The 15,147-nt window shown below is 34.5% G+C and overlaps 3 protein-coding genes across 6 annotated transcripts; 1 reads left to right on the top strand and 2 right to left on the bottom strand.

Moving 5' to 3' along the window:
* Nucleotides 1–961: 961 nt before the first annotated feature.
* On the bottom strand, nt 962–6,349 carry LOC110667675 (probable NADH dehydrogenase [ubiquinone] 1 alpha subcomplex subunit 12). The gene is made up of 5 exons (XM_021828590.2): nt 6,196–6,349; nt 5,323–5,349; nt 4,756–4,847; nt 1,364–1,473; nt 962–1,277 (listed from the first exon to the last, which is right to left on the bottom strand). Exons 1-5 carry the CDS (start codon nt 6,285–6,287, stop codon nt 1,119–1,121), a joined length of 480 nt encoding a protein of 159 aa, XP_021684282.2. The 5' UTR covers nt 6,288–6,349; the 3' UTR covers nt 962–1,118.
* A 76-nt stretch (nt 6,350–6,425) lies between these two features.
* On the top strand, nt 6,426–12,356 carry LOC110667672 (ERAD-associated E3 ubiquitin-protein ligase HRD1B). Of its 4 annotated transcripts, none has more exons than XM_021828586.2 (8): nt 6,426–6,565; nt 7,254–7,797; nt 8,732–8,908; nt 9,226–9,375; nt 9,465–9,673; nt 10,329–10,482; nt 10,979–11,252; nt 11,997–12,356. In XM_021828586.2, the coding sequence occupies exons 2-8, from the start codon at nt 7,265–7,267 to the stop codon at nt 12,150–12,152; spliced, it is 1,653 nt and encodes a 550-aa protein (XP_021684278.2). In that variant the 5' UTR covers nt 6,426–6,565; nt 7,254–7,264; the 3' UTR covers nt 12,153–12,356. The 4 variants fall into 4 exon arrangements, with proteins under 4 accessions (XP_021684278.2, XP_021684280.2, XP_058002527.1 ...); XM_021828588.2 differs by lacking the exon at nt 6,426–6,565 and adding an exon at nt 6,656–6,678; XM_058146544.1 differs by lacking the exon at nt 6,426–6,565 and adding an exon at nt 6,725–6,887.
* A 161-nt stretch (nt 12,357–12,517) lies between these two features.
* LOC110667674 (ER lumen protein-retaining receptor B) lies at nt 12,518–15,141 on the bottom strand. Its single transcript, XM_021828589.2, has 6 exons — nt 14,917–15,141; nt 14,016–14,281; nt 13,813–13,928; nt 13,378–13,451; nt 13,231–13,294; nt 12,518–12,977 (listed from the first exon to the last, which is right to left on the bottom strand). The coding sequence occupies exons 1-6, from the start codon at nt 15,005–15,007 to the stop codon at nt 12,941–12,943; spliced, it is 648 nt and encodes a 215-aa protein (XP_021684281.2). The 5' UTR covers nt 15,008–15,141; the 3' UTR covers nt 12,518–12,940.
* Between the last annotated feature and the right edge of the window lie 6 nt (nt 15,142–15,147).

The raw sequence follows: 15,147 nt of genomic DNA, 5'->3' as shown, positions 1-15,147 counted from the left end.
CACTTGAGACGCTTGTTTGCAGCTTCAGGCAGTACGGACCAAGGACAAGAAGGGCAATGCAAAACTTCACCTAAAAGGGCACAATGACTTGGAGATGCACTAACTTTTCAAGCTAAATTTATTTTGATGACAAATGATTTTCGATTCTTGATATGATGTAGTGAAAACATGCAAACACAAATAAAATCTCTAAAAGGGAATGCCTAAGCTATGTTAGGGGTTTATTTCGATGATTAAGTCAGTAAACGAGCAACTTGGTGAAAGATGAATTCACAGGAAGCTTGAACTCTATTCTCATACCCAACAAAAGACACATTTATAGTGAATCGTTCGCTAGATAGGTGATGTAACCATAGCTGAATAATACCATAATGCATATTTGCCAACAATGGTTACATTGATTAAGGTAATATATACTGAGTTGTAATAGAGTTGGATATCATGTAAAGATATCTAGAGTGTTCCTATGCTAGTAGAAGTGGAAAAATACAAGTTCAGTATGATCAAATAGATCACAAGAATGTGTATTTCGAAACTATGACTGAAAGGCTTGTTCAGCTTATATAAAAATGTTTCCCGGTCCAAGTATCTTGGAAAATATTATAGATTAGCAATATAGATAATGTTTACAAAACAAGCTACAAAATGGTTTTTGTTTCCCGTTCTGCCATTTTCTTTTCTATGAATTGTTAAAAGAGGCGAAAAAAAAAAAAAGTGTAAGGGGGAGGGGTGATGGGAAAAAGGCAAATGCAGAAGCAAAAATTTGAATAGTTTTTCTAAGCCTTTAAGGTGATTTAATTCTTCTTCTAGATTTTCTACCTTCCTAAGACAGAATTTAACAAGAAATGTGAAGATTTATTGTCTCTCAACACTATTTCCTTTGCAGCAGTTTTCAGCTCAATAACACCATCAGTACTTAAGCAACTAAAACCAAAATCGACAGCAGTCCACAATAAAACCATTGAGAAAATAAGTTTCACCAAACATATGAAGTTGACATTCAAAGTCCTCCAGGAACAAAAGTTTTACAGCCTCAAATAAGCAAATGCTTTATTCATTTCAATAGATTCAAATTGCCATAATTTCCAAGTTTACAGGATGTTGGTGGCCCCAAAGAATTACTCTGACTTAGTGGGTTGCCAAGGTTGATACCTGGTCCAGTCCTTCTGATCAGGATTGAGAGCATGTCCTTTGGAATGGTATATATACTCCTCACCTTCTCCAGAGAGATTCTCCTTGTGCTCAACCCCGTACCTCTTAGGTCTTAGCATCAGGAGCTGCAAGAAGCACGATCATCACCGTCATATCATCATCATTTAGCATGCATCTTCCAATTTATTTCAGAGAGTTAAATGTGGCATACCTCATCCCCTGTGTGATCAGTTATGAAATGAAGCCAACCATGCCATTCTGGTGGCACCTGAGAAGCATTATAGCGACCCTTTTCTACATATTCAACCCATCGGTGCCTTCCTACAAAATGCCACATGGAATAGGTTTTGCCTTAAATCAGTGACATTCTTTTGATACTTTACAAGTAGGTGCTAACTTCATAGGGCATTGACTCTTTCAAATTAACTTACAGAGATCATTACAGCTGCCCAATCATGCACATTGCGGCATATAAACATGAAAACCAATGACGTCAATAAATCCTTGACAAGTCCTATAATTGAAGGCATGTTCTCATTGATTTATCAATGTATGCAAACATGGCACAAGTATGCAGGAAGGAACTGGTGAGCATTGGAGATAAGTTTGTCTGGAGACATACATCAAGGTTTATTTGAGGATCAATGCTTAATCCAAGAATTCTTTGTTAGTAGTATGCCCTAGAGCATATCATTTAGTATGTATCTTGTACATATTTTATTAATAAAAGTCAATTTCACTTTTCCGTTTACATAATGTATTTATGTGTAATAGAAAAGGTTCATTGATATTTTGTTAGAAATTCTATTCTTAAATTGTTAAGAATATGAGTGACAGTATTTCTAGCACAAAATATCATAAATTAATTCACGATCGAGAATACTTCACAATAAGGACATGACTTGTCCAGAAAGATTGTAATCATGTTTGTTACCAAGGTATTTATATGAGATATAAATAAGATGAAATGGTGAGTCTCATGCCATATAACAAACATGATAGACACTTATACATGATAAGTAGACCGAACCAGTGACGCATATGACAAGCACATGGAATTTACTATTGTCAATGCATTGTCATATATCATATCAGTGCATATAATCTTTAGACCTGAGATAACACAGTTATCTTGTATATAGGTTGGTTTGAGTTTGATATTGCTTTCATACTTGTACTGTATGTTGGTATATGGACATGTGTTGGCTCCTACTAATTATATACGAAGATTGGTGTTGATCAAGATGGAATCTGTTACCCTAAGTAAATAGGAATAAAATCCTATGTTCATTTAATTGTTCTTGATGTTTCAAATTCCTGGTCAAGACAGATAGATTTAGTCAGAAAAGAGTTTCTGATAAGAAAATCTAAAAGAAAACATAATATTCATAGCAAATGGAGTTTGACATAAACTATGACTCCACCTCGAATTGGAATTTTGTAACAGAGAGATTCTAGTGCATGGTAACATATGATTATAGGTTTATTTAAAAGTATTCCTTGTTACTGATTGGGTGGCCATGGCATGCTATGCAAGGTGTCAACCATGGTTTATGAGATGCCTAAAATGATTTAGAAAAATCATTTATAGTAAGAAAGAATTCTGATGATATTAAGAGTTAATATCATATCTCATTTCCAATTAGTGATGAGCCTAGTAAGTCACACACATACACAAGATAATCACCAAGTTAAATATGATTTAATTGATTAATTAAAGAGTTTAATTGATTAATTAAATACGTTTGGTTTGCAATAAGATTGCAAAATTCCTAGCATGGCTTGAAACCAAATATAAGTTATTGGATGTATAGTATAAGTTAAATTTATATTTAAAGTGTTTAAATATGAATTTAATTATGAGAAATTAATTAATAGAGATTAATTAATTAATTTATATTTGATATAAATTGATTAGAAGAGGAGAAATAATTATTTTGGGTTGAAAATTCAAAATTAAAACACAAGGGTAATTTGGTCATTTCACAAGGTAACATGTGGCACTAAGAGATGGTGACACATGACACTATATAAGTTTGCCATTTGTCTTCCTATCATGCAAGGTGATCAAAGTCAAGAATAAATCTAGCTTTGACACTTGGCTTAAAGTGATTAGGTCAATTAAAATTAAGATGCAATCAGGTAATGACATGTGGCAAGTGTTTTAAGTGATGACCTAATTATAAAAGAGAAAAAAAAGAAAAATTCAGCCACTCTTCTTATTCCCTCAAGTGTGCCGCCACCTATAGCTCTCTCTCCTCTCTTCATCTTCTCTCATCAATTCAAAGAGAATTGCACAAATTCTTTTTGAATTAAATTGCTAGAAATTGTTTCTAGTGTTCTATACACATCTACAACCTCTCTAAAGGCAAATCCCTAATTTCTAATTGGTTGGCAAGGCTTGAGAAGCTGGTTTAGGGAATGCCCATTGGTGATCTTGGTGTGGACAAGCTAGAGGGACAACTCTTTGGGTCCTAGGAGCTTCCCAAAGGTACCAATCACATCTACAGTACATCAAAAGGTTAGTACACATATTTTTGTATCAATCTAGGGTTCAAATGAATTAATTTATTAATTCAAAAATCTTAAATGACAAATGTAGATCTTAATACATATTAAAAGTGTTTTAATATGCAATTGAACATTGAAATCAATTAGGCACATAATGGATGTGGTATGATGCATGAAACCCTAGAAGAAAATTTTTGAATTCAATGTTCTAATCTAACAATTTTCATGCTTTCGCTACTTCATTCTTCAGTAAAGGGGCACAACTGTTGAACGCTCATGAAGATTATATGTTGTTGCAACTCATTTTGCTGAGCAATCTTCCTACTGTATAAAATTGATTATTGAAATTCAAGATAAGTTTTAATTTAAATCCTTCATTATTATCAAGGTTTTTCAGGTTAATGCATTTCTTATATAATGCATGCAAAGAAATTAATGCAAGAGATTGTTGAGCAAGATATAAAGATTTCTCAACAAAGAACCATGCTTTTTCAACACTCAACAAAAATATGCCAAGAATCTCCACATGCAAAAAGAGGACAAGCAATGACGTTAATGTCCATGTTGTCAGGAATGAGCACCAGGGTGGGAAGGGAATTTAATTCATAAGATAATTTCTATATGAGAAAAGGAGTTAAGATCCTTAAAAAAAATAAAAAAAATATCTTTAGGAAGGGATTTCTCATGACATAATGTCTCAATTGCTTACCATTATGGTGCACAATGACTCAATTCACATATGGTTTGGGCTCTCAAATGCCAAGGAGCTAGGGGTGAAATCTTCATTATGACTAGCAAGAAGTATAAAAGGAGGAGAACTTTCTAATTACAACATTCACTACAACAAATGAAAAAGCTTGCTTTTGATCTTGTTTCAGAAAACCACTGAACAGATTATGCAGTGTCATCTTTAAGAAAAAAGACAATCAAACAATTCATCCACTCTCAAACAACAAAAACAGAAGCAATAAGGCACAAATTTTCAAAACCTAAGTGAATGGCTCTGGTGCAATTTCACAGGAAAGATTTTCAGAGTTACTGTTAATGCTATGAAGAATTATATCACATGAACAAAGAGAAAGAAATGCTAACCAAATTGTGTGTCTTCAAGTCTCTCATAATACTTATTGCCAAATTTGTCCACCCCCACAAGTGTTGCCCCTATGTTGTGGATTTTCGTTTGCCTAAATCAATTAAACAAATTTTAAGTAAGAAACTAGTATATTTCAACAGAACATAAAAACAAGAACAAGACGAAGAAGTTAGAAATAAAGGCTCAAGAAAGATTCAAATAATAATAATCAGAAGTCAAAAGAAAAAAAATCAACTAAAGACAACAATATATGGAATGCATATTGAAATAACAAAATGAAAAGTAACAAGAAAGAAATAACCAAATTCGAATTGCATTGCTACAATATAATGTGTAAAAGAAGGTATTTATAAATTATAAGCCTATCTAGTAAGGATACACCAGTTTCCATTTCCAATGTCAAAACCCTAATAGAAAGACTTAACTCGTAGAACTTCAATACTTCGTTGGAAGTGTATTCAGAAGTGCAATAATTCATCAAACTGAACAACCAGAAGCATACATATTTGCAACAATATCCAACATATAAAACTGTATCAAGCATCAGTTAGGAGATTTTAACTTACAACAAATTTCCATCCAAAAGGCACTTCCTGAAAGATATTAAACAAAATAAAAGAAAGCAAAATGAATAGAAAGTCAGTAAAGCTCAAAGAATAAACTAAACTGACAATGTGAATAACATGTCTGAACTGCTTAAAGTTCAAAATGAAGGACAAGTGTAGATTACCGGCTTTATGATTTACTAGCAGCAACTCATGCACAAAATCATGCGTATTAATTTATACAACAGTCCATATTTATCGTCAAAAGTCAAAACCCACCATTTGTTTGAGGTTTTTATGATTTAAAGACACACTAAAAACAACCCAAAGCATCGCAGTAGAGGAAATTTCAGATTTTCACCCACTCCCGAATAACCCAAGAACCAAAGTTTCCAATCTCAGCATCCTTCAGTTTCCTACGTTCTATGCACATTTGCTTCCGTGTATTTTAATCGCACTTGGCATATCTCTTGAAAACAGTTAAATTCAGTTTTCCTAGCTCCACCATCACCCAGAAAAAACTTTCCCTTTTTTTCTCAGTTAGGTCCAGTATTATAGTTTCTTTCTTCCGTATTCGAGATATTCCAAGCTACCAAATAGAAGCTAGAAATCACCCATAGAAAAAGAAATCCTACTTTCACAAAATATGGGAAATTAAATTTTGATGCGTATCAGGTGAAAACTAAGGAAAAAAAAAAAAAGATCTTTAGCATACACATCAAACGAGAAAATAAAATATAGATTTGTAATGTAGCTTCTTCGATTCCCTTTTGATTTCATTTTGATGAGTTATTTCAGATTAATTAGAGATTGCATAGTTAAATATGAACAAAATTGAAAATTAAAAAGAGAGATATAGAAGATGAAGAAGAGCAAAGAGAAATAGCGACTGACGTGTAGCCTTCTTCCCTGAGCTCTCGCAGAAAGGTGCCGAACCCTTTCTCTCTGATCGCCTTCAAAGCTCCCTTCACCACCGTCGACGCCATCCCTCTACCCGTTTCACTGTATTTTCTGCTTTTCTTATTTATGCCTAATTTTATTATTTTTTATAATTTTTTTCATTATTTACGCACATGAGTCGCACGTGCGATGGTTCATCTGTATTTTAACACGAGTATTCGACCCGGAAAGCATCTCCAAATCGGGTCAAACTAGTGGTACACATGGTTTATTTTTATTGGTAGTTGCTACGCATCATATCAAAGATCTCTCTTTTTTAAAGAAGAAACACAGAAGGGACCTGCAAGTTGGGAATTTCTCAAAGGTATTGTTAATATCGATTTAAGGGCTTTATTAATTGTTAGCTTTCGTTTGCTAAAATTGGAAATTTTTCGTGTCTTGTTACGGTTGACTCCGTCTTCTTTTAATTGGATGTAGGTAATGGGTTGTTTTTGGTAAATTTGTTCGTTTGATTGCTGAGAAATCGACCAAGTATTTATGAAATCGAAATTGTCGTCTTAAGCTTCTTCTTCTTCTTTTGTTTTTTTCTCTTTTTTTTTGTGCTTCGATTTAGATGATGCTAAGATTCGCAATATTTGATTCTTATTCACTTGCTTTGCAACCAAGGATGGAATGATCGATCTCTGGTTTGTTTATGATGGTCAGATTGTTATGTTTTTATTATTTATTTCGATAATAGCCTGGTTGTCTCCGTTGCCTTCGCTATTTAAGTTTGGGATTGTGCTCTCTTGGGTGGCTGAGAAAATTGGGAATTGGAAGGAAGTTAATTTTTTACTAATCAATGAGGAGTGCATCTTTTACTAATCAAATTTGCATTTTCTCTGCTCTTTTTTTTTTTTTTTTTTTTTTTTCCAGCCAAAATAAACACTAGGCTTATGTTATATTGGCATGTATGGAATCACATGTACTAAAGCTAGCATATTAAGAATTTTTATGTTTGATACTATTCATCTAAAAAGCATAATTGATTGACTGATATGGTGCAATGGCAGACTCAGAGAAAATGATGCGGCTGCGTACATATGCGAGCCTTAGTTTGGTTGCAACTATAGCAGTTATTTATCATGCGTTCAACAGTAGAGGCCAGTTTTATCCAGCTATGGTTTATTTATCGACCTCTAAGATCAATTTGGTGCTGCTTCTTAACATGGGTCTAGTCATTATGTGCATTTTGTGGCAATTAACTAAACGGGTATTCCTTGGTTCCCTCCGAGAAGCTGAGGTTGAAAGGTTGAATGAGCAGTCATGGAGAGAAGTTATGGAAATCCTCTTTGCTATCACTATTTTCAGGCAGGACTTCTCAGTGACATTCCTTGCTATGGTCACGGCTTTATTGTTAATCAAGGCATTGCATTGGTTAGCTCAAAAGAGGGTTGAGTACATTGAGACAACCCCATCGGTGCCATTGATGTCTCACATCCGGATAGTTTCATTTCTGGGTTTCCTTCTTCTTCTAGACAGTCTGTTTTTGTACAGTTCTATTAAGTATTTGATAGAAACACGTCAGGCTTCTGTTTCTCTCTTCTTCTCCTTTGAGTAAGTTATTCATCTTTATGTTTTTATTTTTCTTTATTATATCTTCCATTGGTTTAACATGCGACTGTTCTTACATTGACTGCTATTATTGTGAGACATCTTAACCTGGCCATTATTTTAGATTATTGGGTTTTTTTATTTGCACTTGCCCTTAAAAATTTTTGGGCTTTGCATTGAACATGTGGCTGCAGCACTGGTGTCATAGGGTTTTTGAATAATTTGGAATATCGACCTGGAAAAAAGTGGAAAACATTAAGGAATCAACAGTAAATTAAGTTGATGGTATGAACCGTGTAAAGCTTCATTAAGGCTTCTTTTATAACTATGGGGATGGAGGAAAAAGATCAACTTGCTTTATTTAGTCAGACTAAATATCATTTAAACATCCTAATTAAATAATTTTAAAACTCTCGGAATGTGAGGAGTCCTTAATGAACAGGTATAAAGCAGGTTAAGCATTGCCCTTAGTGTAAGCCCTAAAACTTGACTGTAGGAGGTGGATAGGCCAGGAAGGGGAGAGAGAAAGAGAGAGAGAGAGAGAGAGAGAGAGAGAGAGTATCCAACCAGAAATGGGGTTTTCTCCTTGAAAGAAATTTTGATTTGGCATTTGAGTTTTCTGTGGAAAAAAAAAAGTGTAATATTGGCAATAAATTCAGCGTCTGTCTAAAAATTTAGTTGCTGACTTGTTTATAATCTTAAGCTTTTCAGTCATTTTCATCCTGGATGGTCACGTTAAGTATTTTGTTTGCTGAATATACCTTAATGGTCGTGGATTCTAATGTCTTCAAAGGACCAACTAATAGCAATTTTGATATGTGCAATTATAAGGTTATGAAATCCTGTAATGTACATTTATAAAAATTTATGTAATTCTAAAATAATTCTATCAGCAAGTGTTTGGCACTGTTCTAATGTTTACCATTTTGCATTTTAGGTATATGATACTAGCAACAACAACTGTCTCTACTTTTGTAAAATACGTTTTCTATGTGAGTGACATGCTAATGGAAGGACAATGGGAAAAAAAGGCTGTCTACACCTTCTACTTGGAACTTATTCGAGATTTGCTTCACTTGTCAATGTATCTCTGCTTCTTCCTTGTGATTTTCATGTGAGTGCTCAAATTTGACTCTAGTTCTTTCATTATCATGCAGTAAAATATCTTATCATACTCTCTCTGATTAAGATATTATTGGATCATACTCAACCCATGGTCAGATACACATGTACACTATTATCTGATTATAAAAATGTTTATGCTTTTATGAATAATGCTATTGTGATGTTCACTGGAAATATCTGTTTTGACATTGATAAGTTGAAGGCTTTCACTCCATTGATCTTTGAATTGGAATGTTTCTATCTGGCTAATAGTGCTCTCTTATGTCCCCAATTGCATCTGGGTTTGGACTTGGATGTATTTTGTAGGAACTATGGTGTACCTTTGCACCTAATAAGGGAGCTTTATGAGACATTCAGGAACTTCAAAATTCGTGTTGCTGATTTCATTCGTTACCGGAAGATAACTTCAAATATGAATGATCAGTTTCCAGATGCAACACCTGAAGAGCTCAATGCGTAAGTTCTATGCTTTGCCCAGCATTTTTGTTAAATTTCAGCAAATATTCATTTGAATAAGCATTATCATTTTTCCTATGAATATGCAGAAGTGATGCAACCTGTATTATTTGTCGTGAAGAGATGACCACAGCCAAAAAATTAATCTGTGGACATCTATTTCATGTTCATTGTCTCCGTTCATGGTTGGAGAGGCAACATACTTGTCCTACATGCAGAGCCCCAGTTGAACCACCTGACAATGGTGCAAGTTCAGCTGGAGGGCAACATGGATCACAATCAGATACTCGTCGGCAGGGTAATTATGATATTAAAGTTTGCATGTAAATGTTTTGGGTGAAAAGGTGTTTAAAAATGTGAAATTCCAACATTGTGAAATGACGAAATATAGAAATTTTTATGATAATGTAAATACCAGAGCTGCTATACAACATAATCTCTGCATAATGCCAGTTGTTTTGGTCACAATTTTAATTGGATTAGAATGGTATTTTCCATGTTAATTTTAAATGAAACTACTTCTAAGGGATGGAAATTACTTGCATGAATCCTTTTTGGTTTTGCTTCTCTTTTATATGATTTTAAGTCAGTAGTTAATAATTTTAGTAAATTAGTACTTATTAAATGCTTCTAGCTATGATCTCTATGTGACATTACTTTGATCTGCTAACTTTTGTCCCCTGCGCTGTCAGCCTGATCGCTAGACTTGGTTTCACTTAGCCTTACTGTGATTTTTGATGCAATGTTCCCCTGAAATCTCCATCTTTTTTACCAGTGTTCATAAATATTTTGAAAAATCATCACACTAATATTTAGTAGATAGTGTAAAGTTGAGCGAAATTCTGTTCATAGTCTTTTAGCTGCATTTACCTTTCTCTCCATTAATTCGCCAATTATTATTGTGTGAAGTTGTAATTTGAATTTCAGTGGTTAATTCTTGTAATTGGTAACAGGGACAGGCACCACAAGTTCAGGACCACAGGGCTCAGTTGGCAGTGTGCCTGATGATAATTTGGGTGAGCATCAGGCCAGGCTCCAAGCTGCTGCTGCTGCTGCATCTGTATATGAGAAATCTTTTGTTTATCCTTCTGCTAACAGTCTAGTGTGGTATGCAGTTCTATGCTATGAAAATATATTTATATGTTGACAGCACTCGGTATGCTTGCTCTTTTTATATTTGGTCAATTAATCTGTGGATGCCTACTCTTGCAATGCAAACATTCTATGCGCGCAACATAGATGCGATTATATGCGTGCATGTCCGTTACATTCCCAGTGCACAATCTATCTCAAAAAGTTTGAAGTGCAAGGCTTCTTAAGTGGACACCACCCCCCCCCCCCCCCCCCCCCCCCTTCTTCTCTTTTTCTCTCTCTTAATGTCTGCTTTGCATAAAGTAGTCAAAGAAATGTATTGCATTGGATATAAAGATTTTGGCCGACTAATTATGGCTTGTTTTGTTTGGCAAGTATACAACCGGACATCATAAATGGTTTAAAGTATTTTTTGTTCAAATTTTCAGCTTGCTAGTAATTCTAATGTTTAATTCTTAAAGATGATAGAGGTCTTGTGTTTCAATGTAACTTTGTGGCCAAGTATTTGCAGGTCTCCTGGGTATGTATTGCTCCCTCAAGCTCAAAGGCCTTTGGCTGATGCTGCTAATGGAGAGCCAAGCAGAGAACAGGCTTTCATAGGACAATCACAGTGGAAATCTGAATTCCATGCTGGGCCTTCAAACTTGTCCCTGCCACAATTTCCCCACTATGTATTTGTACCAGTTCTGGTACCTGGTGCCAATGCAAATTATGGAGATATGTTGGGCAGTATCCCAAACTCCGAGTTGGAAGCTCAGAAAAAGTTTCTCCAACAGCAGATTGAGGTGCCATCCATTCACTGACCTCATGAAACTCCTTTTTTTTGAAAAAAAAAATTATATATGTATATTTGTGTATGTTTTTTCAAGTTTTAAATGAGAGTGTAAATCTTATTTGTTGGCATTTAACTAATTGTCCCTACTTATTAAAGAAATAATAATAATAATAGTCTCTACTTTTTAAGTCTGTACCAGGCAAAGATGTTATGCTATGAGGTATGGATGAATGTAGTTTAATTTGTGGACCAAATGGAAAGTTAGGGGTGGCAAATCAGACATAAAATGTGAAAATGAATGAACTTAGAGCAATTAGGTTTTGCCTTGATTTATCAAGCATAAAAACTGTACTTATTATATCTATGTAATCTTTAAAAACTGTTTAGGATGAACTTGTCACATTAGAAAATATAATGTTTTTCAAGAAAAAATATTGGAAAAATAACTAAATATATCAAAATGTCTTACATTTAGGTAGGTTGTGTTTTAAGTTTGTTGTCATGTTTATATCATTCATATTTGAATTTTTTAACATGATTAATTGATTGTGTTGTGTTTGTAACACTACTACAAAAGTGACGTAACATTAATTTGATTTGTCATCCAATTGTTAATTTATGAAATTCAGTGTATGATATTTATGAGAGGACATGTACCCAATATTGACAATGGAGTACCTAGAATAGAGCGGCAGCATACATTTGTTTCTCTTCCTCATTTCTCGCATCCTAATCATTTTTATCCATTCTGCAGGTCCTGCAAAGGCAGCTCCAACTTCTACACCAGCCAAAAGCTAAGGAAAGTGTGCATACGGATCCAACACCATCATCAGAAAGCAAAGGCAAGACAGTCGCATCATCATCTTCAACCCCATCAGACTTGAGTCATCATGGAGATAGTGATGTGTAGTCCATGAGCAAATTGTAGCGGTATCAGGTAACTAAAGAGTCTTGTTTGTATAGACCAAAAGAAGAATTAGAGAATATCCTAGCAATGGTTTACAAATGTAGTTCTCTCCCCAGGGTGCTGTGTCATCTTTTTGTTTTTCGTCAAGTTATTCTTCTTCACTCCTGTAACGTTTTTGAATGAAAAAAAGGGAGATCTTTGCAGATATACAGGTTTCCGTAGCATTTTTCATATGGAAGTGCCTTAATGGAAGCACGTTTTCAAATAGGCTTCTAGTCACATTTGCTTGGATTGATCTTTATTCAAATTTCAGAACATCTTAAGAAAGCATTATGATCAGAATCATCTGGTTTTAGGTTGAAACCATATTCAGAATCAACAGGAGTTGCACAAATTACGATGTACGCTGTCGAGGTTGAAAATTACAGCACCTAAATGCATTCATTTAAAACACATTCACCTGGTAGGACTGAATTTTCTAAGTCTGCTTACAAAAGAAAAAGCCCGTAGGTCTCCCATCAACAAAAAGACAAGTTTATTTGTGCCTCTTTTATAGTTGCATACTTGCATTAACCACTAAGCTTGATGGATGAGATAAGAAATTGGAACCACAACTAAATCCTCTCTACCGAATCAGAAATATGTCATCTACAACTCCCGACCATGGGAATATGGGATGAACTTCTGCTCATTTTCTTTTCGCTAATTGAAAACTTTTAAAAGACAGGGTGTCAGGTTTGAATTTTTAACTCTTGCATTTTAAGGCAGTGAGTGTAACTTTAACTACAGCTTCATTCAGGGAGTTTAAGTTGCTCGCGATTCTTCCAACTGCAGCAAAAAAGAAAAAGAAAGTTGAAAATTAGACCTAGTGGTGGGCACAAGTGACGAAATTAAGCAATTTTCAGGCTCCAATGGGAAAAATGTTTTAACAAATGTCATGTCAAGCTGTGTGAAGGGGATTATAGAAGCTGTTGCCATTCAATCTAACATTTTTATTAAACTGGAAGTGAATTTAAAGAGTCGGTGTAGAAACGAACAGAACATTGAGGGAATGTAAAAGCGAACAAAACAGAATATATACCTCTTTATGTAGTAGTAGAAAAAGTCAGCAAAGAGAGCAGTCTGAACAAAGCCTGAAATCCACGCTGTTTTTGGCATTTCCAGAAAATTGTTTTGGTTAATAACATTTCTTAAATGGGACAATGCAGCGAAGAGGCAGAAAACTTACGTATCCAGCGGAAATTAATTCCCTCTACAAAGAATCGATAAATCCAATTGACGATATACAAAGCTCGGTAAGCACTATACAGGAAATAAAAAGGAAAATTAAATATTAAAAACAATAAAATGGAAAAACTTAAATAAAAAACCATATTGAATCCCAATCCCAAGGTAGCATTGCTTTGAGAAATAACTGATAAGTTATCTTCAAGCTGTCAATTTCATCTATGCAACTTGAAGAAATAATCAAAACCACAGCTTAAGGTAAAAAACTCTAAATGCTAAAGCATCTCATCATTGTGTAATCTGCATAGTTAAATCAACACTTCTATTTTCATAAAACTACTATCAATCTGTTTTTAAACTTCTTCTTTTCAGAGTAACAACATAATCAACAGAGAAAAAGCAAAAACTGCAAAGCTTTAGGAGTACTAATACATACCCAAGAAGGAAAACATAGTTGACAGTCAAGTTGTCAATGTTCCTTGATCGTTGTAGCAATAACAATTGGGGTAAGATAGCTACTGCTTCAAGATAAATTGAAAATGCCCACAAAACCTATCACAAGAGATCAACTTTGCATAAGATATAAATAAAAGTTTAAGTGAAAAGCATAAAAACCATTGTCTATACATATAAAGATACCTCAATCACATCAAAGGAACGATGAATCAAAAGGGCTAGCACAAAGCACAGGAGTATCAGAATGTAATGTCTAAAAGTATCTTCATCCTTGCTATAGGTTTGTTTCACAACTTTATGGTATCGCATGTACCAGACAATTGCAACTGAAGTCCCAATGAATACTAGCTTCATTGCAGCATTGTATATAGAGTAATACTTGGAAAACAAATCGAGGTACCGAGTGAGAAAAACTATAGCATACAGTTCTTGAGTCTTCAGTGAAATTCCTGAGAAAAAAAAAGGTGCAAGTAGCAATGGGAACAAGGAAGATCCAGAAAAATATAACATAAGGAATTATCTTTGTGACATTTCTCTTGAATCGAACCAACTGGGGCAAGAACTAAAAGAAAAAAAAAATGCAAATTCTATGTAAAATTCAAATTGCTCTCTCAAGGAAGTATGAAAGAAGAAGCTGTCAAGTTGATTGCCCATGCTACCAAAATTAAGGTAACTAAAATCATGAACTTTTCAGTCACAAGACATGTAAAATTCTGCTTCCAAAGAACTGAAAAAACTTAAATTTGTCAAGTCAAACAATTTAAATGATGATTCCTTTGAAATCAATGGATGATTAAAAAAAATAAAATCAAACAAAGTACTAATATAGAAAAAGGAAAGTTGGAATTATATACAGAAGAAAATTGGGTATTTGTTTTCTATCAAAGCAACTCAAAGAAAAAGAGCAACACTGGCAGATGCTGCAGCCACAAATTCCCAAACCCAAAAGAAAGGGAATAATTAAGCAGCAAACAGGGATAAAGTCATAAACAAAAAAGGGGTATTGCTGTAATGGAGAATCTTCAAGTCCCAGAAATGGCAAAAGCAAAAGTGCAAAACAAAGTAGATAATAAATTGAAAATACCAGCACAAGATTTCATTTTGCGGATCTTGAGAAGAAGGACCACTATACTGAGAAGGTGCGTCATGTCCCCAGCTAGCCGGAACAAGTTCATGATGATTGCTTTTGCGACCACTGCTCAACTATGCTCTCTCTTTCCCCTTGCTTCTGCCTTGGGCTGTCTTCTCTGTTCCCTTCTTCGTGCGTTGATTTTTGTTCCTTTTGAGGCGCGTGCGTGTTGACGTCTTCGAGCAG

The sequence above is a fragment of the Hevea brasiliensis genome, chromosome 5 (assembly GCF_030052815.1).
Source record: "Hevea brasiliensis isolate MT/VB/25A 57/8 chromosome 5, ASM3005281v1, whole genome shotgun sequence".
NCBI lineage: Eukaryota > Viridiplantae > Streptophyta > Magnoliopsida > Malpighiales > Euphorbiaceae > Hevea > Hevea brasiliensis.
Note: the sequence above shows the minus strand (reverse complement) of the source record. Positions and strands in the feature narration are given on the sequence as shown.

Excerpts from the sequence above, each read along its gene's own strand:
- LOC110667674 (XM_021828589.2), bottom strand. The coding sequence starts at position 15,007 with ATGAACTTGTTCCGGCTAGCTGGGGACATGACGCACCTTCTCAGTATA. Across the intron at positions 14,282-14,916 it reads CAAAATGAAATCTTGTGCTG|GAATTTCACTGAAGACTCAA; the intron begins GTATTTTCAATT and ends TTTTTTTCTCAG. Across the intron at positions 12,978-13,230 it reads TTCTACTACTACATAAAGAG|TTGGAAGAATCGCGAGCAAC; the intron begins GTATATATTCTG and ends TTTTTGCTGCAG.
- LOC110667672 (XM_058146543.1), top strand. The coding sequence starts at position 7,247 with ATGGCAGACTCAGAGAAAATGATGCGGCTGCGTACATATGCGAGCCTT. Across the intron at positions 9,376-9,464 it reads ACACCTGAAGAGCTCAATGC|AAGTGATGCAACCTGTATTA; the intron begins GTAAGTTCTATG and ends ATGAATATGCAG. Across the intron at positions 10,483-10,978 it reads TCTGCTAACAGTCTAGTGTG|GTCTCCTGGGTATGTATTGC; the intron begins GTATGCAGTTCT and ends AAGTATTTGCAG.
- LOC110667675 (XM_021828590.2), bottom strand. The coding sequence starts at position 6,287 with ATGGCGTCGACGGTGGTGAAGGGAGCTTTGAAGGCGATCAGAGAGAAA. Across the intron at positions 4,848-5,322 it reads CTTTTGGATGGAAATTTGTT|GCAAACGAAAATCCACAACA; the intron begins GTAAGTTAAAAT and ends TAATTGATTTAG. Across the intron at positions 1,278-1,363 it reads CTGATCACACAGGGGATGAG|CTCCTGATGCTAAGACCTAA; the intron begins GTATGCCACATT and ends TGCTTCTTGCAG.